Here is a 26,586-nt window from a genome sequence, read left to right on the forward strand (position 1 = left end):
AAATGTGCAGATATGCTTACAGAGGGAGCAAATTGAAACCTTCAGTATAGTCAGCAAAGTGGATTGCGGAATCTCAGTGACCCATTATAAATTTGTTTAATCATTTTCTTATTTCAGAACATAATCATCCCAATATTGATATTCACTTGAATGTTTCCATGAGATAAGCCAGGATTTTAATAAATTCAGATATAAAATAAAACAGAACCAAAAACCCAACCAATCCCAACTCGCTAAAATTTCCTAGCATAAAGAAACTATGATACAACTGAGGAATGAAGTTGACAAATTAAAAAACATTGAATTCTTAAGTGAGAGAGGCTAGTTGAGAAGGTAGTTGATATTATTTCAGATTCATAGCAGTTAGAAAATATCTCCAACTCAAGTGTTACAAAAAACACCACTAATGTATTTTAAGATTGTCCGTTGTTGGCATATACCCAACTGTCAATAATGTGAATATGACAGACAGTTTAATGCTCGCAAATGGAGTTGTGTACATAACAGAAGTATAACACAGGGCTCATAATACAATTCTTCTGTCAACCCAATGGGCCAAATCAAAATCTCCAGAGAGGGAACTTTATCTTTAGGATTGTTTGGTTACATGGATACTGATTCTATTTTATTGAATTTTCCCATTGCCTCATTGTATCTGATATTAGCCTTAAGCTTTCTTGAGCACCTTCTGTAGCGTGGCTCAGTCATGAAAACCAAAAGTAGGCTGCCAGGTGACAATGACTACTTTACAACTGGTGAAAAGCCAACCATCTAACTGGTGTGTCTATATAAACACATCTGTCACTCTAAAACCTAGTTCCCTGACTGATCATTGAGCACTGAGGCACGCAAGTTTAAATTTAGACCTTCCAACTTGGACTCTCACCAGATAGCAGACAGCAACCTGACCTGTAGGCTTTTGGCAAACAATGCACATTCAAAGCAGTTTCACATTGGTGCAAAGGTGACAATGTGAGTGTAAAGTCACGGTAGCATTTCCCCAGATTTACTGCCATGAAAAGATTTCAATAATTTTCAAAACATGAAAGAGAAATTTGTATGTCTTAAAAGCAGCATGAGTCTCACCTGATCGACATTTTCTTAACATCCTTAATTGTTGATAATAACTTACTGCTTCATTTTGATAAACCCTTTTTTCTGTAAACACATTGATGGTGGTAGAGGAGAGATTGATTTATGTGTTCAATAATTTTTAATGTGCTAGAAGCAACTGTCAGTGCAGGTGCTAACTGTCAACAAACTCAAGCCTCCTGATGCACTGTCGATGTCTGTACAAAATAATTATTGTCAAGAAAGTACATTTAGAAATATCCATAGCACAGATCTAGAAGATTTTCAAATGAGTTATGTTAAATTTGCTGATGGATTGTTTGTAAAAGTCAAGGTTGCAAGTTTTACTGTTCTCCTATGCACATATTTGCATTTTCTTTCGTTTTATTCATACTTTATTTCGAAAAGAAAAGGAATGGAATTTGCTGCAAAACACACTAAGAGATTTGGCAGCATATTAAGATGCATGTGGAAGCAAAGTTGATGATAAACTCTTCCGTGTAGTAGTTGATCTTTATGTAAACTAGTTTTTTGCTCTCCATTCTGAATGCTGTGTCTTCTGGAGTGATTAAAGCAAAACAGGAACAAGATTCAAATTCAATTAATAATTAGTTTCAATTAAAATGCCCATTTACTAATCAATGAAAAAAAATTGTTGATTCCATAAAGAGAGGGCAATCTAATATTATCTGGGGGTGGGGGCGGCGGTGGGAGGGGATCGCTTGTGGTGCAGTGTTAGTGCCCTTACCTTTGCGCCAGAAGATCTGAGTTCAAGTCCCAACATATCCAAGGATGTGATGTAACATGTCTGAACAGGAAAACTAACAACATCCAATATAATCTGGGGGGTGGGATCTCTTGTGGTGTAGTGGTAATGTCCCTATCTCTGAGCCAGGAGGCCTGGGTTCAAATCCCATCTGCTGCAGAGATGTGCCATGATATGTCAGAACAGTTTGAATAAAAATACCTACAACCATCCATTTTCAGAATGTAGAGACGGATAATAAAATGCTGGCCCTGCTAGTGAGGAGTGCATCTTTAAAATGAACAAGCTAATACTAGCTATGGTGGCAGGCAGGAACTCTTGTGGTGCAGTAGTAGAGTCCTGACCTCTGAGGAGGACTATGTTCAAATCTCACTTGCTCCAGAGGTATATAATAACATCTCTGAATAGTTTGATTAGACAACATCTAATATTGTAAAGGAACTGTTTTCCCTGGAGCATCGGAGGCTGAGGGGTGATCTTAAAGAGGTTTATAGAATCATGAAGGTCATGGATAGGATAAATAGACAAAGTCTTTTCCCTGGGGTGGGGGAGTCCATAACTAGAGGGCATAGGTTTAGGGTGAGAGGGGAAAGATATAAAAGAGACTTAAGGAGCAACTTTTTCACACAGAGGGTGGTACATGTATGGAATGAGCTGCCAGAGGAAGTGGTAAAGGCTGGTACAATTGCAACATTTAAAAGGCATCTGGATGGGTATATGAATAGGAAGGGTTTGGAGAGATATGGACTGGGTGCTGGCAGGTGGGACTAGATTGGGTTGGGATATCTGGTCAGCATGGACAAGTTGGACCAAAGCGTCTGTTTCCATGCTGTACATCTCTATGACTCTATAACTAAAAGTAAAAGTCCAAACTCGGACATTTCAATGAAAATTCATGTCTACATTTGCCTCTGCAAATGAATCAAAAATTCAAGTGTTTCATGTGCAGAGAATGGATTAACTTCACAGCAAATATGCATTAAGCTATTGATTATATCCAGCTCATGTCAACTCTGAACTTACTTACTGATTGACCGGGAATCCTCCAATTCAGTTTGTGCCAATGTACAACAGAAATCAACAGGACACGGGCAAGAGGAATTAAGGAAGGCCGATGCAATTTCATGAGCGAGATGTTTTGGCCGATGTTGAGCTAGTTTTTGTTTGGGTGGGTGTGGAACCATGTAAAAGATGCCCTGTGCTAGGCCTCCCTGTTTCTCTTCCATCCACTACCTGTGCTCTGTACAGGAGGGCGAGGAAGCTGCCCAGCAGGCTGCCTATCCTTCGGCCTACTGAAGCGTTTACCAGCCCAACTTTTTAACAATTAAGGCCCTCAACACACCTGCACTTACAAAGCAGAGCAAAGTGGACACAGAAAATCTCTTAAAATACACTTTCTGAGCAACTATTTTAAAATGGTAACAATACCCTTGTAGATGTTAATTTTTAAAACAGCTTCATCTATATTTTTCTAATCAAACTATTCAGAGATGTCATTACACACCCCTGGATCAGGTGGGATCTGAACCTCAGTCTCCTAGCCAAGAGATAGGGAGACTACCACGGTGCCATAGGAATCCAGGGTTTCATTTATAAGTGAACAGTACAATAAATGATCATTGTTCAATCTCACAATTCATCACCTGTGTTCTAATGGGCAGGGACAGGTGGACAGAACACAAAGGCCATTTTTGAAAGGTTTCTTTGAAAAAGTGACAAGTAAGGAAAGGTTTCGCAAAAGGTGCTCTATGCAAATCAAGGGGCACCTTCTGAGTTGTCATCTCTCCCTTTGTTCCTTCCCACTTGCCCTCAAAAAGCTGCCCTCTCACCCTACACACTGATCCCTCCTGCAGTAACATATTTCCCCTGAAAGAGACCACTGCCACTAGGACTGTTCAAGCAACCAGCCAATCAGATTGGCCTTCAACTCTCGAGGGTGTCACTCCCTGTCCAATGAGATGAAGTCAGTCTGCAAGTCTGTATAAGGCACCTTTGTTGTGATATTGCCATGGTGACAGGCTTTGTAATAAATAATTTTATTCAAAGCAGCTTTGCTCTCCAGGATGTAAAATCCAATACCTTGGAATCACGATTCCAACTGTGGTGGAACTTTCATTGCTCCATCATTGGAACTGAACTTTCAGCTGTCTGGAACCCAAGCTCCAGAATTTCCTCCCTAATCATCTGTATCTCCCTCGTGACCTCTTCTTGCTTAAAGCACTCTTATGTCTTACCTCTTTGGCCAACTATTTTAATATCTGCTTCTGTGGTTTGGGTGACTCAAAACCAAACTTTGTTTGGTAACTCCCTTGTGAAGTGCCTTGGAATGTTTTGCTATGTTAAAGGTGGGATATAATTGTAAGCTGTTGCTGTTGGTGGAGGAAGTAAAGGCCAAATTCAAATGTCAGTTTTTGGGAAAGAAATATCAGAAGGAGCTGCTCATGTGAGCCTTACAGCTATATCACCAGAGGTGCAAGTGTGTGGTCGACCACACAAACCACAAAAGGGGCTAAGTTAATGTTTGAAACTGTGAGTGGGATGGTCATCTAATTAAACTAGCTCACTTTGCAACTGTGTCTTAGAGATGATTGTGATTCTTTCTCTTTCCCTGTTTCTCATATTCACCCCTGGTCCTGCCATCCAGAACACAGGTGATAACCTTTCACACAGAATTCCACAGCTCAGTGAAAGAGAAATATACCTACACAGAGAAGATTCACCAGGTTGATTTCTGGGATGAAAGGATAGAGGAAAGTTTGCGTTTATAAATCAATGGTGTTTAGCAGAATGATTTTGGTGAATTGCAAAATTCTGAGGGGGCTTGACAAGGAAGATTTTTGACAGGATGTTTCCCCAAATAGGGGTGAGCATGGATCTATCTATGGAGGTAGTTTAAAAATAAGGAGTCTCCCTATTTCAACTGAAAAGGAGGAAGATTTTCTTCCCTTGGAAGAATTTAATTTAAGGAAAAAATAGACGACCAATTTTTAATTAGTAATGAGTCGCAGCGTTATGGGGAACGGGAAGGAAAGTGAAGCTAAGGCTGGGATGAGATCAGCCATGATTGTATGAAATGGTTGAGCAAGTTTGAGGGGCTTAATTGCCTACTCCTGTTCCTAGTCCTTATGAATCCTTACAGTACTTACTACGCCAGAGTGTTGTAAGGCTGGGTTACTGAATATTCAAGGCAGACTCAGATTTCCAGAGATTTTGTTTTAGAGATGTGAAGTTTGGCAGGAAGATTGCAATTAAATGATCCATGATCTTACTAAATGATGGAGCATGCTTGAGATGTTAAACAGCCTACACTTGCTCCAATCTCATGTGTCCTTCAGTTCTATTAAAGGAAGATATATCAAGGCCACTCCAGAAATGACTCATCTGGCTCTCTATCTTCAACACGATGACAAGCACATATCCTTCACTCAGTTCACTGCACCAGTTTTAGAAGGCTGCACTGATATCTCCTTACTGTGACACTAATATTTTATTACTTTAACACTCTGTCCCACTGGAAGATCTGTCTAAAGACTGGGTGCCAAGCTGTTAAACTGTAATAGAAGTAATCACGCTACGTAATAATTGTAATTAGCAATTGCCCAATTTTGATTTCAGGATTCTTCACATCTACGCAGCCAAAGGAATGCGGGAACATGCCTATGCAGCAGCTGAACGAATGCGTGAGCTCAGAAGACTTGATACTAAAGAACACCGGGGAAAGGTATATAAATTTTAAAGCACATTCTCATGAAATAATTTTGCCTGTACTGTTGTACAAACCAGTCTTATAGTTTTTGATTATCTAAATCCATAAATGCTCTACGCATATGAAGGGCAGGATTCTGCAAACTTCGATCTTCGATCTTCAAGTGACTCAAAGGGTGGGGGCAGCCAAGAAAATGGAGTTAAAGCCATTAACTGATCAGCCATAATCTTATTGGATGGTGTAGCAGCTTCAAGGGGCTGAATGGCCTACACTTGCTTGGTTTCTGGACTAGTGCCGGAATGATAAAGCAAAAGCAAAGAGAGTGTTAGGTGTATTATTAGGACAGTGCAATATGAATAAATTCAGTCCATCCTTATAAAACCACAGCGTTCCTCTCCTCACCTCTTCATCTCATCTCACACTGGCCCCTTCCCAGAAACCTAAAAGGGTTTGGAAGAGTGCTGTCAGATTGATATTTGGCTTCAAGGCACGTTCATCACCACACCATGCATAGAGAGATGTCTTTTCACTTTTGAAAAGTAAAGAGATTTTATGACAGCTTGTCAGATTTTGAAATAACTGGGTTGTGTCTAATTATTTGAGTTAGGTGAGAGAGTACCAGAAGCAAGAATAAGCATTGGGTCAGCATGGAACTAGATTATGAAGCTTTTGCTTTTGCAGTCATCAATCTTCCGAACAGGTTGCTGAATAATATAGTGAATGCACTTGTACAAGGATTGAAGCAAGTTAACGCGTAAGTATAGCAAACAATTAGCAAGTCAAGTGGATTGCTGGCCTTTACTGCAGGGGAAATAGGGTTGCGTTGCTACAGTTGTACAGGGCTTTGGTTAGACTGAATTTCTGGAATACTATGTACAATATTGATCTCCATATTTAAGAACAACAATATAGTTGGAGGCAGCACAGTGGAGATTGAATAAATTAATTCCTGATGAAGTTTTTGTTTAATCATTCATGGAGCATGAGTGTCACTGGTTAGACCATATTACTCAGAGGGCAGTTAAGAGCCATTGCTGTCGGTCCGGAGTGACATTTGATCAGACCAGGTAAGGATGGCAGATTTCCTTTCCTAATGGATGAAACAGACTGAATAGTCTACTCCTGCTCCTACCTTTTACGTTTCTAAGTGGGTTTTTACAACAATTGGTAAAGGGTAGTAGAAATCTGGATAGTTTCGCCCCCCACTGCCCCACCAAAAAAGGGTTAATTAAAATTTAGGAAACCAAAATGAGTCAGTAGAGCTGAGGTTCCAATCAATCATGATCTATTCGAAAAACAGAAAAGACTCAAGAGGCTAAATGGCCTAATTCTGTTCCTATTACATCAGTACTGGCTAGAGTTAATCCTCTTACAATGTTCACAGACACCCCTATTGGTTGCTGTGGTCGCAAATCAGCCTCTGATCGTGCGGGATCTAATTATGTTCGGTGCTGATCTGAATGCTGTGGATGACAGAGGACAAACCTTTCTACATCTGGCTGCTACCTATGGCCACTTGAGTATCATTCAGGTAAACACATCTGTTACTCCTTCTCTACTGACAATGAAAGCTGTGGCTTGGTATCTTAACTGTAACTTGTTAATACTATCCCACACAAATAATGGATTGCACCAAGATACTGTATTTCAATCAGAAGTTTCTGATTGAAATCATTCCAAAATATTTTTGCAAATTCCCAACTAAACACAGGCACTCACAGTGTTAAAAATTGCAATTACTGGAAATCTGAAATAAAAACAGAAATTCTGCGGCTGAATGGTAAGTCCTCCAGTATCTGTAAACATAAACATCAACCGTCAATATTTTTCAGGTATTCCCCACCTGTCAGCACCTAATGAGTAACAGCAGTCTGGGATCAAGCCTACACCTAGGTGAATTCTGGGTTGCTGCTGGCCCAGAATTGTCAGTGAATACACAGTAATGTGATCAACTGCATTCTATGCTTTCAGGATATGCAAAGTTGAAGGACAGGGAAAGCCAAGTTGTTTCATCAAGTCCATATCATAGCATCGGACTCTCTGTCCCACACACTTTCTGCCCTGTTCTAAAGGGCACATCCCAAATCTCTTTACAGCCAAAGTCTGCAGTGTTGTAAAGTAAGGTGTCTTCATTTGTCATGCCTGACTGTTTAGCAAATCAAACTATTTCACCCTGTGCCTCCATATCATTATGGAGACCCTAAACCTAGCAGTCTAAATCTTTGCCATTTTGCATAAAAAATGAGCAAAATAAATTTCTCACTGTAAAAACTATGTTCTGTTTTATGTATTTTAAATGAAATAAACCAATTTATTGATTAAATGTTCAATAAAGTTTCGATTGGTGACACCCTCTAAAGACAGGCATATTTCCTGCAATGGAACATGTGGCACTACCATTAGAGCAAGGTTTTGCTTTAGACTTCATGAAACATCAGGAGGAGGTGCAAATGGAACCCAGGTTTTCCAGCCGAGAGATGAGCCTCATGTCTATTTATCACTTCACTACATCTTGGGGTAAAAAAAGGCTGCACTCCAGATCAGACAGAATATAGGATTGATTGATGGGGATGACAGTGATGCTGACCCACAGAACATTTGCGACAAAGCTTTGAGAATTATGAGTGATGCGCTTGAATATCTTAAAATTCCATTGAGACTAAACCACCACCACTGAAAAAAACCTAAGGCCTCTAGAACAGGGCTTTGCAAAGTACAGTCATATGTTGAAGTTTGGGGCCATGAACTCTGAGGCACTTAGGCCTATCAGGATCTCTGGATATTATAACAGCTGTTCTCCCTCTCTGACCAGTGACCACTTTCTTGGTTCTCACTGAGGGGTCATGACAAGTTTAAAGACTTCAAACAAGATCACAACAGGAAATGATTTGGAAGACAATATTCTAGACAATGACAGAAAGGGATGTATGCTCAATCAATCTTTTGTCTGGATGGTATTAAACCATAGGATAGAGTTAATATTAGTGATCAAAGGATTAAATAATAAAACATAAAGTTGACACACAAAGATTATTCCCTAAATGCCATGGAACCCAGTCAGCTCTGTGTCTCTAAATTGAGTGTAAACTTTTCTGCTATGTCCAAACCAATAATGATCAGAAAAGATCAGAATTCTTTCATTCTTCACAGCAATCAGATTATGAATGTATTTGCATAGTGACGATCAGATATGTATTGTCAATACTTGAGGTTACCCTGGAATTACAACAGCAACAGGCTTTCGTAGGCCGCATTTTTTGTAAAAATCTTATGCCGCCTGCAATTATTTTAATAGCTGGAAGGAATCGGATTTCAATTTACTTATCTAATACCTCCCAACTCGACATCGCCCTCTTGAACTGTCCTACCTGTCCATCTTCCTTCCCAACTACCTGCTCCACTCTCCTCTCCGACCTATCACCCTCTCTCTCAGCCCCCTTGGCCCACAAGTCTCATTCCTGATAAAGAGCTTATCCCAAAATGTTGGCTGTCCTGCTCCTCAGATGCTGCCTGACCAGCTGTGCTTTTCCAGCATCACACTCTTCGACATTTACCTGCAATATAAAAGATTCCAGGGCAAAATCATAAATGTTGTTGTGAAAATAACACAAGAAAGGTTTTCATATTAGTAGAAAATGATTTTTTTTTTATTCACTGCCCACTTTCCTTCAATCTCAGTAAAGTTGCCACAGTGCCAGAGTCCTGTTCTCTCAGAGAGGAGAAAACCGTTGGTGATTTTAACCTCAGGGTCACCATGTCTCAGGTGAGGGCTGAGGCTGAGAAGGTGGGACCTTCATGGTGACCTCAGCTCGTATGGGATTGAGCAATGCTGTTGGGCTAACTGTGCCCTTCCCAATCCCAGTAGCCCACAGTAGAAGATGACCATCTTCTTTTTGTTCAATTAGGGGACATGACGTTTTTGGCTAATCTGATTTTGAGCCTGATCTGGTCTTGGAACATACAAGTTAGGGAATGTTCTGGGAGTGTGAGTACTGTGTCCAAACACCTGATGAAATGTGCCCAAGGCTAGAAGTGTTTTTTCCACCAGGGCATTGGACAATAAGAATGGTGAGCTGCAAGCCCAGTCAGAAAGATCGTTCATTAGTGAAAAAGGGGCAGGAAAGGTTTGCGACAAAGCTAAGCTGAGAGAGGACTCTTAGAGGGACAGAAACAAGCGAAACAGGAAATTTGGATGGGGTGAGGGGGTAACAGCTGTTGGGAGGCTTTTATTGTGAGCAGGAAAAGCTTTCAATGTTCTGCCACTACCTCCCCCAGCATTTGAGGTTCTCTGTGTGGTTTTAGTCTAACAAAACATTTGTGTAAGGAATGGATTTTTGTTCAGGCTTGTAAATCACATTCCTTGAGATATTTGTACATGGTTGCACGAATCTTTGCCTGTCGCAACTTTCTGACATGCATGATCTGAAGTTAAATATTTGTATAAATGGCTATAGCTTTTATCTCTGGTAGAATTGATGTTTTTACAGCAGGTCACTTTTTATTAATCTGACATCAACTTTTCTTGAAAATGCTGAATCTGGGGCACAGGTTCACAAGCACCAGTTACCCCAGGTTTTTCAAACTACTCCAAGTTGTAGCCTTTTTGGTGATTGTTAAATCATTGAGAAAAGGTAATACATCCAAGTCCGTCCTGCCTTTGTCCTCTGCTTTCCCAATCGGAGGAAGCTATCAGGAGTGGGATCTGCTTCTCAATGATTCCTTTGTCTAACTCGGATTCCCAAGATCAGTAGCTACCATTGGCATTCCACTAATATCTGTTTACACAGCATGAAACTAAAGTCTCTGCCAGAATTATCCTGAGCTGTAAGGCTCAGCTATAATCCAGACAGCACTTGCAATAGTGCACATACAAAATCAAAGCAAGATGTCAATTCCACACAAAGGCTGGAATCTGACCAACACTGTTTATAATCGAGGAGGTTTCTTCTTGTGGAGCAATCTAGAAAGAGAGATTATAATTTTTGTTTAAGGGGTCGCAGATTTAAAGCAGAAATGAGGAGAAATTACTTCTCTCAAGGAAGTCACTAACCCAGAGTGTTACAGATGTTGAGTCATGGAGTAAATTCAAGGAGGAAATAGACAGATTTTTGAATAGTAACAGGTTGAAGGGTTATGGGGAGTGAAATAACTCCACAGAGGCTGCTATCCCATCACCAAGTCACCCTTTATTTACACGTGCACAATACTTGGCCCTGGTCTGGTATCCTCAGAGCCAGTTCTCAGAGTGAAATGAACTTCTGACACTCCTGTTATATCTGTCAGCCAGGACTCCCTGATTTGACCAGATTAACGACCCTAATCAGGGAACTCCATTATGATCTATTATGTCCACCTGACTGACCTTGTTAGAATCACTATAGAGAGCAGGCAAGAAAGTACTGTTGAGGCTGAGATAAGATCAGCCATGATCTCATTAAATGACAGAGCAGGCTTGAGGGGCTGAATTGCTTATTCCTGCTTCGATTTCTTGTGTTCTTAATTTCTTATGATTGGGACCATTTCTGTGTCAGAGGCACACTAACAGGAAAATCTGATTGGAGGCATCCAGTTAAGATTTAATTCCAAAATGTACTTGACAGGTTACATCCCAAATAGCATCTCACCTTCAACATCCCAATTATTGTCAGCTACTTATTGGGTTTGCACATTAATTATACATGAAATCTTGCTGCAAGTTAGGTCTTGAATTTAACAGAAATACCTATTGAACAAACATCAATCAATCTCTAGATCTCAGAAAGAAGACAATTTAAGTTGAATTCAACATAGTTTTTTAAAAGTATATTTTTATAAGTTCATTTCTTCTATTTTTCTACTGTGCTTTCTTTCTGTTTTTTCTCAATCCAATCCTTCTTTCCATAATGTTAGGTTAAGGAAGTACATGTTACAGAATCACAGAATTATTGTGGTGCAGAAGGAGATATTCAGCTCATCGTGCCTGCACTAACTCTATTATCTAGTGTCAATCTCCCATTTTTTCTCCATATCGTTGCACACTATTTCTATCCAAATCATTATCCAGTGCTCTCTTGAATGTAATGTTCATTATCACATAGGATGAATTTGAAAAACCTGTATTGTGGTATGTGAGGAAGTAAAGGGAGAATGTTACATATCCTACATTTGTATAAATTACAATTAGTCTCAGATTCTTTGCTTTGTGTGAAGAGAAGTAAATGGGAATCCTGAGTGTATTTTTTAATTTAATGACCCTTTGCAAGTTTGCAGAAATTAACTCACAGCAATTCTAAACTGGGTAGTGCTGTCACCCACATTTGAACAACTTGCTCACACTTTCTGCCAAGTTTCACAGCAATTTAATGTCCACTTGGATTATGCACTGAAAGGCAACTGTTGCTAATGGAACCTAACCTAGGTGCTGAGTACCAGAGGAGAATGAGGGAGAGAAAATTAGTGCAAAATCAATTCAGAAGTTGTCCACACAAGTCACCAAAGTGACATTTGTTGATTTATCTCCTTATTTCTTAGAGGTTTGTTACATTCTTTATTTCTCTCCTTTTCTTAGTTTCCTATTGTGTCTTGTGGGATGTGAGAGTTTACTCTTTCAACACTGCAAAAGATATTAAATAATATATGGGCACAAAGCCTACCTATAGCAGTATCAGAACATTTCCAGCAAAACTATACAAACATAATATGAGCAAATAACTTTCATTATTGCTATGAACATAGAACATAGAACGTTACAGCACAGTACAGGCTCTTTGGCCCTCAATGTTGCGCCAACCTGTGAAATTAATCTGATACCCATCTAACCTACACTGTTCCATTATTATCCATATGTATGTCTAATGCCCATTTAAATGCCCTTCATGTCAGCGAGTTTACTACTGTTGCAGACATGCCGTTCCACATCTGAGTAAAGAAACTACCCCTGATATCTGTCCTAAATCTATCACCCCTCAATTTAAACCTTGTCTTATCCTTCACTATCTGAGGAAAAAGGCTCTCACTTCCATTCTATCTAAGCATCTGATTATCTTATTCATCTCAATTAAGTCACCTCTCAACCTTCCACTCTCCAATGAAAACAGCCTCAAGTCCCTCAGCCTTTCCTCATAAAACCTTCCTTCCATACCAGGCAACAACCCAGTAAATCTCCTCTGAACCCTTTCCAAGCTTCCACATCCTTCCTATAATACAGTGACCAGAACTGTACACAATACTCCAGGTGCGACCTTACCAGTGTCTTGTACAGTTGAAGCATGACCTTGTGGTTCCAAACCAAATCTCCCTACCAATAAATGCCAAACACTATATGCCTTCTTAATAACCCTATCAACTTGGGTGGCAACCTTCAGGGATTTATGCACCTGGATGCCAAGATCTCTCTGTTCATCTACACTGCCAATACTCTGCATTCCTGTTACTTCTTCCGAAGTGGACTACCTCACACTTTTCCTCATTAAACTTCATTTGCCACTTCTCGGCCCAATTCTGCATCTTATCTATATCCGTCTGTAACCCAAAACATCCTTCGGCACTATCCACAATTCTGCCTACCTTAGTGTCATCTGCAAATTTACTAATCCATCTTTCTACGCCCATATCCAGATCATTTATAAAACTGACAAACAGCAGTGGCCCCAAAACAGATCCTTGTGGCACACCACTGATAACTGAGCTCCAATGAATATTTCCCATTAACCACCACCCACTATCTTCTCTCACGTAGCCAATTTCTGATCCAAACCACTAAATCACCTTCAATCACGAAACTCCGTATTTTGTGCAATAGCCTACCATGGCACCTTATCAAATGCCTTACTGAAGTTCATATACACCATATCAACTGCTTTACCTTCATCCACCTGTTTTGTCACCTTCTCGAAGAATTCAATAAGATTAATGAGGCATGACCTACCTTTCACAAAATCGTGTTGACTGTCCCTAATCAAATTATTCCTTTCCAGATGATTATAAATCCTATAATACTATAATTTGGGTGGTACTGTTGCTCAGTGGTTAGTACTGCTGCCTCACAGCACCAGGAACCCAGGTTCAATTCCACCTTGTGTGAGCGTCTGTGTGGAGTTTGCATGTTCTCCCCGTGCCTGCGTGGGTTTCCTCTGAGTGCTCCAGTTTCCTCCCACAGTCCAAAGGTGTGCAGGTCAGGTGAATTGGCCATGCTAAATTGCCCATTTAGGTGCATTAGTCAGAGGGAAATGGGTCTGGGTGGGTTACTCTTTGGAGGGTCAGTGTGGACTGGTTGGGCCGAAGGGCCTGTTTCCACACTGTAGGGAATCTAATCTAATCTAATCTATCTCTTTATAACCTTTTCCAATACCTTACCCGCAATCAAAGTAAGGCTCACTGGCCTATTATTACCAGGGTTGTCCTGACTTCCCTTCTTAAAACAAGAGAACAATATTTGCTTCTGGCACTACTCCTGTCAACAATGATGACACCAAGATCAAAACCAAAGGTTCTGCAATCTCCTCCCTATTAGGCCCCCAGTCTGTTAAATGGAAACCAAGCTTAGAGATGAAGCAGACACTTGAGACAAAATTTTCACTTGAAGAAAGTTTATGGACTATGACAATCTTTCAGTTCTCTCCATGTTCAATCCCAGCTGTTCCCTCCTTATGCACTATTTTGAAATACAGACAATTAATTAATCAACTGATATTCATTACCTGCTTAATTTTTAATTTTAACTATTTAATGTTAAAGCAGAATGTTACCAGGTCTGTGTAAAATGAAGCAAATGAAATATAGCTAATACAGACCTTGGAAACTGACATGTTGATTGACATTTCTCAGATGAGTGCTTCAGCAACAGCAACTTATTTACCTCGCACCTATAACATCATAAAGTATCCCAAAGTGCTTCACAGGAATCGAAGTATAACAGTGAGCTAGATAATGAGGTATTAGGGTAGATGACTAAAAATGGTCAAACAGAAAAGTTTCAAGGAGCATCTTGAAGGAGGAAAACAAAGTAGAGGTGAAGAAGTATTGGAAGGGAATTCCAGAGGATGGTGAAGTGGCAACTGAAGGGTACAGTGACTAATGGGTGATGTTCAAAGGACTAGAATTGGAGGTGTATGGACATCTGAGCTAGTTGTGGGACTGGACGAGATACAGGAAGTGACTGTCAATGGACAAAATTGAAAACAATGATGAAAATATTCAAATTAAGGACTTGATATGAGTTAAGATACAGACATCAAAATTTTGAATGACCTCAGGCTTACGGCAGGTAGAATATGAGAAGTTAGCCTGATGTGGGTTGGACTAGTCAAGTCAAATGAACACACAAAAAAGTCATATATCGAATTGATACATCAAATCTGATCTTGCATAAAATGTGCCTGTTTTTGCAGATGGTCATTGCAGCTGGGACATTGGTAAACTTGGAAACCAGGGACTATGAAGGTATGTGTTTCATGCTCAATTCTGAATTAATTATGTGCATGTGAACTTTGCTATCGACCTGTGTGACATGATCCACATCAAAGTTTTTGCCTGTCCCTTCGGCGATGGAACAGTCCAGTTTCTACAGAGGGCTGCATAAAAATGTTTAAATGTAACCCATGCAACGAATGGTCTGATTATATTGTCATTTCTGCTCGCTAGCTAAATTTCACAATATTGTTATAGCCTAGATCCAATGAAATTGGGATTCCAGTCAAGTGTCAACAGAATAGGCCGTAAAAAATTTGCAACCCTTTCATAGCCTACCTAATATCCTTTCTCTATGCATGATCCAGCTGGTTTATGGTGCACTGTGAACCATTTTTCATTAACAGCCAGACCAATTTCACACCCAAAGATTTTTAGCAGGATTTGGATAGACTAAAATCTAAACAAATTTATCATGCTGCATCCAATTTTCAAAGTCAATTCATTACCATTCCATCAGGTGCACCTTCTGCAATTACAGAGAATCCAAAGGGGTACATTTTGATTTTGCGTGCCATGTGTAACAACAGGTGATAGTGAAAAACAGTCAGTTTCACATAGCTCTCTGATTTTAACTTTCAATGACTTCCCAGCAACCATCACCAGCTTTAAGCTGTGACACAAAGTCAAGACCTACCCCCTAGTGGTGGGGATAGAAAGTTACATGTATGCAAATTTTACAACCTCGACCCAGCTGAAGAAGAACATCTACACTGGGTATTAAAATTATAGAATTTTTGGCTGTTACTGAAGGGGTATGGGAATAAGAGGATACAAACAGAAATGTAAGAATACAAAACCTGAGATAAAAGGGAGTGACAGAATAATGTAGTAGTGGCCCTTCATATAACCTTCGAGGAGAAAGTGAGGACTGCAGATGCTGGAGATCAAAGCTGAAAATGTGTTGCTGGAAAAGCGCAGCAGGTCAAGCAGCATCCAAGGAGCAGGAAAATCGACGTTTCGGGCATGAGCCCTGGAGAAGGACTCATGCCCGAAACGTCGATTCTCCTGCTCCTTGGATGCTGCCTGACCTGCTGCGCTTTTCCAGCAACATATTTTCAGCCCTTCATATAATATCTACTGAAGTGTATGTGGGGATTCATGAAGTGATTGAAGATACGAAGATTTTCTTGTACCTCTCCACGTCACTACCCTCATGGTTAAGAACTACAGCTCGGCACCAAGATCCAAGTATCAGACCGCAGTTGACCAGCCTTTTAGGGCAAGAGGAGCAGGAATATGCCATTTACCTTGAACCTACTCCACCAGTCAATGCAGTCATGCCTGATCTTCACTGCCTAGCCCCCATATCCTTTTGGCTACCTGGAAGGCTCCAGAAGCTTGTCCTCCTACTTCCTGCTGACCAGTTTTTACAGAGGGCTGCATAAAAATGTTTAAATGTAACCCATGCAACCAATGGTCTGATTATATTGTCATTTCTGCTCGCTAGCTAAATTTCACAATATTGATATAGCCTAGATCCAATGAAATTGGGATTCCAGTCAAGTGTCAACAGAATAGGCCGTAGAAAATTTGCAACCCTTTCATAGCCTACCTAATATCCTTTCTCTATGCATGATCCAGCAGGTTTATGGTGCACTGTGAACCATTTTTCATTAACAGCCAGAATGTTCATTCCAATTGTTTGCGGATATGTTTGTGCCAGTGTCTTGCAGAAATGGCATATTTGTAGACCATTCTTTTCTCTAGAATGCTTTCCTTCATGAAATGTCATTGAGAACCAGACTTCAAATGGAGCAATAGACATAGTGGATGGCAGGCTTACACTGGTAATATTCAAGCTGTTATTAGAGTGCTTATAGTGAAAGTATTTAAAGAGGAGGAAGATAGATTTTTGGAATATTGATTGATGTGACATGTAAGAGGAATTGAGGAACCCTCTTTAATGTAATAATATCCTTCCTAGCAAGGTGATCAGAACTGTTCACAGTACTGCAAAAATGGCCTCGCCAACATGCTGTAAACCTCAATTCCCCAACTCCTATACTCAATGGTCTGAGCAATGAAGGCAAGCATGCTAAATAACTTCTTAACCACCATGTCTACCTGCAACACTACTTTCAAAGAACTATGTACCTAAACCCCTATGAACTCTCTGTTCAACAACACTCCAAGGGCCCTATCATTAACTGCATAAGTGCTGACCTTGTTCATTTTACCAAAATGCAATACCTTGTATTTATCCAAATTAAACTCCATCTGCCATTCCTCAGCCCATTGGGCCAATTGATCAAGATCCCTTTGGAATCTCAGATAACCTTCTTTACTGTCCACTACACTACCAGATTTGGTGTCATCCACAAACTTACTAACCATGTCTCCTAAATTCTCATCCAAAATGATTTATAAATGGAATGACGTAGAGGTTTTTGAACTAGAGGTTTACTTTTGACCTAGAATCACTGTCACATCAGCAAATGCTTGATACAATAACATACAATATAACATCTCTCAGTAGCAAATAAGATGAATCTACTTATGATTGTATTGGGGTAGGAGGGTAGGAGGGTAGGCAGGATAGAGGAAATGTTTTTACAAAGTATCGTGGTGGAGCTAGAGATCAGCCATAAATCAACTGAATGTTGGAATACGCTGCGAAGGGAACTAACTTCTTAAATGCTGGAAAAGCAAATATATACATTTGAAATAAACTTTCTCCTCAGTGTCCTCTTACATGTGCTGAATTGACAGCATATTTGGGACATCTGGTGGTGCAGTGGGTAGCATTTTAGTTCTGAGCCGGAAGTTCTGTGTTCAAGTCCTTTCCCAGCCCTGAATGGCTAAAGAAGGTGTTTGTAACATGACCTTGAGTATCAACTTCTAAATCTTTCCAAGACACACCAATGGCAGGAGAGAATTAGCAATGTAATGGAAAGAGCTTTGAAATGTCTACTGTAGCTCCATAGCTCCAGACAACAACATGCATGCAAGAAGTGCATATTGCAGCAACAACTCCAGCTCCCTGAATAAATATTTTTTTCTGAGTCAGCTTGCTTTGATATACTATTATTCACTACTGGAGCAGGCAAGACTTAAACGTGAGACACTACCACTGCGCCACAAGTGTCCTTAGCTATGACATACTAACAACCTATTGATACCTTCCATTTGCCTAGTTGTTCCCAGTTATTATACAATTAACATGACTTATGTATTCCTAAGAGGATAAAAGCAAAATACTGCAAGAAACTACAGGCAAAACTCAGCAGGTCTGGTAGCATCTATGAAGAGTCCAGTGTGACACTTCTACTTTTACTCATACTTGTCCAGTTTCCTTTCCGAAGCATCTGAGGTATTTGCCTCAACCAGTTCCTGTGCGACATAGAAGCTGCAGTAGGTCATTCAGCTCTTTGGCTGGCTCTGACATTATGGATGATGACCATTTTATTATGCTATCCACCTATGTCGATGTAATTAGTATTTCATTTTATAAAATAAATGTGTTTGGATATGCCATTTTAGATGGCATGGTGGTTCAATTGTTAGCACTGCTGCCTCACAGTACCAAGGACCTGGGTTCAATTGCACCTTTGGATAACAGTCAGTGTGCAGATTGCACATTCTCCTCATGTCTGTTTCCTCCGGGTGCACTGGTTTCCTCCCACAGTCCAAAGATGGAGGGAGGACGAAGTTAAAGCTTTGAGTCCTCAGTTTGAAGAAAGGTCTTGAAATGTTAACTCTGTTCCTCTCCCCACAGATTCTGCCAAACTTACTGAGTTTCACCAGCATCCCGCTAAAACTGTATTAGATCTTAATGGGTCTTTTGGCTCAGTGGCAGCAACACCCACCTCTGGGCCAGACATGTTAGGTTCAAGTCCTATTTCAAGATGTGTTATAACATCTTCAAACTAGTTAACATTATTATAAAAAAACTTTGAATGACCTACTCCTATTCCAGCCAAGCTTACAACATTTACCTCAATTAGCTTAAGAGTTGAACTAAAAGACCACTCTGAATGCAGCAGCATTCCTCCCTTGTTTCTGCATTGCAATACTGCCAGTGCTATTGAAGTTTCCACCTTGCTAACACTCTCCAAATACTTGCACTCTACCACCTCGATGACCAAGGGCAGCAAATGCTTGGAAATGCCACCTCCTGTTAGCTATCCTCCAAGCCACAAACCATCTGATGTAGAACTTTATTGCCATTACATCACTCAGAATCCTGCAACTCCCTCCCAAAGGAATCCATGGATGTTTCAACACCACATGGACTCCAGTGGTTCAGGAAGGCAGCTCACCACCACCCTCTCATGGGCAGATATAGATGGGCAACAAATGCTAGCCCAGCCAGCAAATCCCACAGCTTGTGAAAGGACATTTTTAAACATTATTGAGTCTCTGAACATGAATTTCTCATTCTGAGATGTGACTCAGAGTCTTATCACTGGACAAAGGTAACATTAAAACAACAATTCATTATTCATCATTGAGTAAACATTGCACATGGCTCACTGATTTATTTAAATTGAAACTTTCTAAGTGTTCTTGTTCCACCCAGTGTGTGGCTTCATCAGAGAGATGAATCACTGCTTAATCTGCTTTTGCTATCTTTGATGAATAAGAAGAATATTAGTCTGAAAAAATTCCCTAATTTTTGCAAACACATTAAATATGAAATCCCTACTCATCTAATATGTGGGGTAAAAACCAGGATATTTTAATGTGTTTTATCAAAACAATTGCTGGCTTTTATTTCTTAATCCCGCTACATTGTTTTAGCATACAATAAATAACTTTAATTACTAAACAACATCAACTAATATGAATAATATGTAAGTATTTCTATCACCACATGTTGACCAACATAATTGTCTACATCTTCAGTTTCTGCTGCAAGTATTTTAAGGACGTGTTTAATTCTCAGTATTATACTTAAGGAAGGATATGAGGGTTTTGAAATGGTGCAGAAGAGATTTACTAGAATGGTTCCAGAAATGAGAGTTGCAGTGACCAATATAAATGAGAAGAGTTGGTGGTGTTCTCCCTTGAACACAGAAAGCTAGGCAAAGACTTGTTTGAGGTGGTGAAAACCATGAAATATTGCGATAGAGTAAATAAAGAAAAAGGGGCACAAAATGTAAAGTAATTGACTAAAGAACCAGCTCAAGAGTCAGTGATACAACTTGTTAGTGTTTATGTGTGAGACTCAATGGTAACATTCAGTTTGAAGTGAAAACTAATTCTAAAAAACTGGGATAAAGTGCAGTAGATTGCGACCAAAAGAATTGCTCTGTGAAAGCACAGCTACAGACTTGATGGGCTGAATAGCCTTCTTCCAAATTATCCAATTCTGTAGGCAGAATTTTACACCCTCTATACCAGGATGGCAAACAGGCGGAGGTGTGAGAGTGAGTACAATTAAACAATTCATCATGGACAATATTTCTGACATTTACCTCTCTGTCTGAACATAAGCTATGTAGGATTTGTCAGCCAGCAATTGCCCAAACATCACTCTCCAAAAATCCTGTGTCAATTGATACCCTACAGTGCCTATTTTCTATACCACTTAGTGACCTCTTCCCACCTGCAACAATTTTTGTTGCATTGGTGGAGTCTGGAGCCAAGCTTGAAGTCTACCAGGTCTCATTCCTCAAGCTATTAGTGGGAAAGGGGGGTGGGGGGTGGTTAATCTCCTTTACCGATGCTTCGGACAATTGGAGCTCCACCTAGGTCTTGCTCTCTTGGGCATCCCCCTTCTCTTGGCTTTTGTACCATGGCCCTCATTCTCCTCAGCCACCCCACCAGGGTGTCTTAGTCAGGCCCTGTTTAAACATACTACATCCAGACAGGTGTAGCAATAATCACCATCAGGGACTAGGTGCTATCCCAGATGTAGTCACCTCTCCATCTTGAGTTGCTGACACAAGAGAGTTACCAGCCATTCAGTCAGAGTCATACAACACAGAAACAAACCCTTCAGTCCAACTCATCCACACCGGCCAGGTTTTCCAAATTAACCTAGCTCCATTTGCCTGTGTTTGGCCCAAATCCCTCTAAACCTCTCCTATTCATGTACCTGTCCAAATGTCTTTTAAATGTTGCAACTATACCTGCCTCCACCACTTCCTCTGGCAGCTCATTCCATAAATGCACCCCCCTCTGAGTGAAAAAGTTACCCCTCAGGTCCCTTTTAAATACTTTCTCCCTCATCTTAAACTGATACACTCTTGTTTTGGACTCCTCTGTACTGGGGAAAAGACCTTTGCTATTTACCTTACCCATGCCACTCATGATTTTGTAAACCTCTATAAGGTCACCCCTTAGCCTCCTACGCTCCAGGGAAAACTGTCCCAGCCTCTCCTTATAACCGTCCCGTCTCAATAGCATTATGGTAAATCTTTTCTGCACCCTGTCTAATTTAATAACTTCTTTCTATAATGGGGTTTCCTCCGCAGATGGGAGGACAGATCGACCCTGAGTCAGTTAACAACCCGCCATGCATTAAACATCTGAGTATCCTGTCAGTATGTGGGTCAGAACGTTCCTGAATTTCATCCAGATTCTGAATGGAAACCCCAGTGCAGTAGCCAGCCTAATGAATCAGCAATATGTCTACTAGAATCTGCCTCCTGTAACCTGAAAGAAAGCTTTCTATTAGCAACCTAATAAATTTTATTGTGGTTTCCATGAAGTAAAAGTTCGACTTCAAATCTGCTTGAACTAATGCAGTTTACCTTGGTAGTTGTAACAAGAAAGACTGAGAATTCTTTGATAAGGTGTGGCCCAAGATACTTTGCAAACCATTGTTAACTTGAGCTGGAAGCTAAGCTGTTTTTGACAGTAACACAGGTTGAAGTTGAACTTACTGTGACCCAGACCTCACCTAAAGCTACTGCAGTACCATTTAGTTCAGATCATTCAAAGCCTTGTTTTCCAAAGCAAAATGAACAACTAATTTTAGCAAAAATATCAGAAGGAATGTTTTCATTCCAATTTCAATTTGAGTTGATTCTTTCTAATTAACAAAATGTATACATAGAGCAGTAAATTATTGTGTATTCCTCTTCTTCTCAGTTCTTTTGTAACAGGTCCAAAATTGCTAGTGTTACAAGGAAAGCAATTTGAAAATTCATGGATTATGATAAACATTTCTAAGAGGCCAAACAATGACATGATAGGTTGGTGATACAAACAAAAAAAAACAGTAAATTCCTAAAAAGGAATATTCTTATCATACAGGATACTGTTCCGAGGTATACAAAACAAGCCTGACCAGTATGAGTCATTTATATGAGCGCGTGGTGCTGTGGCCAATTGTCTGAACCACTGGATTAAGGTTCTAGCCTCCACGGAGACTTGGGTTCAAATTCCACTGCGTCCTTATGCCCCTGTTATTGTGCTGTGTGTTATAATTCAGTGTTAAACACTGCTGTATTTAAATTCCAACACTAGAAGCTGGTTTTCCATCAAGCATCTATGTCGACAGGGAGCACAGGTGGGGGTTGGGGCTGGAATACTAATGAAAGAAAATGAGCAGCATGGTGGCTCAGTGGCTAGCACTGTTCCCTCACAGCATCAGGGACCTGGGTTCGATTCCTGCCTCAGGCCACTGTCTATGTGGAGTTTGCACATTCTCCCCGTGTCTGTGTGGGTTTCCTCCCAGAGTCCAAAGGTGTGCAGGTCAGGTGAATTGGCCATGCTAAGTTGCCCATAGTGTCTGGTGCATTAGTCAGGGGTTGGGATAGGGGGAATGAGCCTGTGGGCAGGTTACTCTTTGGAGGATCGGTATGGAGTTGTTGGGCCGAACGGTCTATTTCCATACTGTAGGGAATCTAATTCATCTGTTTTGCGCTGTAGGATAGTTACATGGAACAGTGCAAATTAAAATCATGTGAGGGGAGCAGCATTTCTTTCCCCCTGAAAACAAAAAGTGCTAGAAATCACAGAAGGTTAGGCATCGTCTGATCAGTGCTTTGTTTTAACTCTCATTGAATTTTTTTCATTCTTATGAGCTCAGTGGGAGTGAGTGCAAATCCTTTTCAATCCACTCTAGATTACTTGCCAAGTGAGTTTAGTAAAAAATTACTCTCCAAAGTGCTGCCTTTACTAATCTTTAGAGATTTAGATTCTGATGATCTCAAGCCTGGAGGAAGAGCCACAACATAATGTCAGAGCCACCCTCTTCCCTATTTGCAGTTCTTCACCCAAGAGCAGTCAGTGTTGGGAATGGGAGAAATTGCCCATTTTAGGGCACACACTGCTTGTGTTGAGTATTCCCAAATGGGGTACAATGTAGATACAATGCAACATAAACTACACTTTCTCAACCCTAACAATCTGCCACAAGCTAATCTACAATCAATGCCAACTCAGGAGTGTCTTGGTGTAGCATTTATGGACCATGAAGCTCTACATTCAAATTCCACCACATGGACATGAGTATAATGTCCAGGTTAACTCTCCAGTGCATTGCCATGGTGTCATATTTTTGGGCAAAACATTATCTCAGGCTTCAGCCTCCCTCCCCAGTGGACATAAAAGATCCAATAACACTATTTACAATAAGAATAAGGGGAGTTCTTTTAGTGCCCTGGCCAATATTCATCTTTCAACCTGTATACTTAAAATAGACAAATGGATAAGGTTCAAAGTAATTGGCAAAACTAGCAACATGAAGCAAAGCTATTTTCATGCAACAAGTGTCAAGGATCTGGAATGTACTGTCTGAAAATGAGCTGTAGGTAAGTTCAATTAAAGCATTCAAAATGGATTTGCATCATAAAGTTTGCAAAGTTACAGGGAAATGACAAAGAGTTGCATCAGAGGAATATCTCCTTCAGAGGGGCAGCAATGACAGGACAGGCTGAATGGTGAACTGTGCTCCAACCATTCTATAATTCTGTGTGATCCTGCTAATACACCTCAGGAAGATGCTTAGTCTTGAATATGGTTCAAGTGTTTTAATAAAATTCTGCAGGAATTTCTCTGTCACCCTAGAGTATGTTTTGATTGGTAGCTCCACAGCCAGAAAAGGATTTGAATCAAATAAATTATGGTAAGATTTTGCTCCATCACAACTTTCTGACGATGTTGAGAACTCTATAGGTATCTAGCAAAACTTGAAATGGTTAGTGTAAAGAGATTCCACAGCAGTTCTTCCCAAAATATTCACTTTGGGACACTAATTTTAGATTCAAAAGTTGGCACAAGTTGCCTTTGAGAGAGCAATGGTATGTTAAAGAAAGATTGCAGATGTTAGAATTTAGTTTAGTAATAGAGGCCATTACTGCCTCAGAGCTTCAGATCTCAAAATTTCAGTTTGTGTCCACACTTGGAGTCCTAATCCCCGCTTCGGAATGCCCTGCACATCATTAACATGTTAAAGGAACAAGAATGAGGGGGCATAGAGTTAAAATGGTGTACAAAAGAAGCAAGGGTAATGCGAGAAAATGTTTTCATTCAGCAAGTAGTTAGGATATGGAATGCACTGCCTGGAAATGTGATGGAGACATGTTCAGTTGATGCAATTCAAGAGAGCATTTGATGTTTATTTGCAAAGAAATGTAGAAGAACCAGGAGACTGGCACTAGGTAATGATGCTCTTTTGAAAAGCTATTACAGGAAAAAGGACTGAATTGCCTCCTGCATGCCATAACAATTCTGTGATTATTGCTTTAAAAGATGTTAATTCAGGTATTGCAGGCAAGGTGACCGGTTATTTTCTCGTTTTTTTTTCACTTCTGCTCATCTAACTCCTCCTTCTTAAATTTGATTACCAGTGTTTTTGTCCAGTCTATCAACAAGATTTTCTTGTCCATTAAGGACAGGAATAATAAGATTGCATTCCATAAAGTTATCGGTGCATGCCTCAGTGATGAATTGGCTCATTGTCCAATGGAATATGCACATAATGTCACATTTCAGTTCCTTGGGAATGTGGAACTTGCCTTAAGCATGTCTAGTTCCGATCAGAGTACATTCTAGTAATCCAAGCTTTACACCTATCTTAAAGACAATCAAAATACACCGGTCTCCTCACTATCCTTGTACGTTTTAAATAGGTTAAGACAAAGACCATAATTGTTGGATGTATGCTGCGAGCTATTCTATTTCCTCATCTGAACAAAATGTTTAACTGTCCAGATATCTCTAAAACAATCTGATAAAACATAACAAGAATAAATCAATCAAAGTTAACATTTTGGGGCCGGTGACCCTTCCTCAGAACCATTCTTTTGGTTTTTATTAAGAATAAATTAATGGATGCCTCCTTATCTGGAATGATGCAAGGTAAGGCTTGACTAGACAAGGTTTTAAACTTTGACTACCCATTCATTAATGATGCAATACTTGCATAGAAAACCTTACTTCAAAACAAATCAATAGTGTCAAGTCAAAAAATGCAAGAGTACTTTAGACAGCTAAGTTTGGTGATAAATAATTATCAGGACAGAACAAATAAAAGTAATTTGTTGATGGTCTGTTTGCCAGATGATTATCTTCTTTTTGATTTCCTTTGTGTTTCAGGGCTTACTCCTTTGCATTGTGCTGTCATTTCTCATAACTCGGTTTTTCGGGAACTGTGCTACGATCCTAACCTGTTACCACAGAGGCAGGATGAGCTACAGTGCAAAGCTGAACAACTGCTGTCCTGCATTAGACTACTAATTGAAATGGGAGCCCTGATAACCAGCCAGGTAACTATTATTCCAAGTTATCTTAGTGTACAACAAAGGACAGGTTGGCTAATCTTTTCCACAGATTTGTTTCTTTCTATCGGTTTACAATATATAACTTCAATGCTATTTATTTATATGCAGAAATGTTTGACCTTTACTCAAATTTCCACCCCAGTCAGAAATTTTAAACATATTTCTTTCATATACAACTGAGCAGAGCAGGAGTAAACCAATTAGTCCATCAATCCTGCACCACCATTCAATACAATCATAGCTGATCTTAGACTCCAACTCCACTTTCCTGCTCACTCCCCTCCTTGAAAAACCAAAACTCTGTCTCAGCCTTAAATATATTCAACAATGAAACATTGTTGTGGTTCTGTTCGCTGAGCTGGGAATTTGTGTTGCAGATGTTTCGTCCCCTGTCTAGGTGACATCCTCAGTGCTTGGGAGCCTCCTGTGAAGCGCTTCTGTGATCTTTCCTCCGGCATTTGTAGTGGTTTGAATCTGCCGCTTCCAGTTGTCAGTTCCAGCTGTCCGCTGCAATGGTCGGTATGTTGGGTCCAGGTCGATGTGCTTATTGATTGAATCTGTGGATGAGTGCCATGCCTCTAGGAATTCCCTGGCTGTTCTCTGTTTGGCTTGTCCTATAATATAGTGTTGTCCCAGTCGAAGTCATGTTGCTTGTCATCTGCGTGTGTGGCTACTAAGGATAGCTGGTCATGTCGTTTCGTGGCTAGTTGGTGTTCATGGATGCGGATCATTAGCTGTCTTCCTGTTTGTCCTATATAGTGTTTTGTGCAGTCCTTGCATGGGATTTTGTACACTACATTGGTTTTGCTCATGCTGGGTATCGGGTCCTTCGTTCTGGTGAGTTGTTGTCTGAGAGTGGCTGTTGGTTTGTGGTGCTGTTATGAGTCTTAGTGGTCGTAGTAGTCTGGCTGTCAGTT

The 26,586-nt window shown here is 40.2% G+C and overlaps 1 protein-coding gene across 1 annotated transcript in view; it reads left to right on the forward strand.

Moving 5' to 3' along the window:
* Positions 1-26,586, forward strand: part of LOC122540627 (NF-kappa-B inhibitor delta-like) — a 123,932-nt gene that overhangs the window by 81,337 nt on the left and 16,009 nt on the right. The window contains exons 6-9 of the mRNA XM_043676599.1: positions 5,453-5,558; positions 6,928-7,074; positions 14,912-14,963; positions 25,485-25,654. Of these exons, the coding sequence (XP_043532534.1) occupies positions 5,453-5,558; positions 6,928-7,074; positions 14,912-14,963; positions 25,485-25,654 (475 nt within the window). The remainder of the gene's footprint in view (positions 1-5,452; positions 5,559-6,927; positions 7,075-14,911; positions 14,964-25,484; positions 25,655-26,586) is intronic.

This window comes from Chiloscyllium plagiosum, chromosome 35 (assembly GCF_004010195.1).
Source record: "Chiloscyllium plagiosum isolate BGI_BamShark_2017 chromosome 35, ASM401019v2, whole genome shotgun sequence".
Lineage (NCBI taxonomy): Eukaryota > Metazoa > Chordata > Chondrichthyes > Orectolobiformes > Hemiscylliidae > Chiloscyllium > Chiloscyllium plagiosum.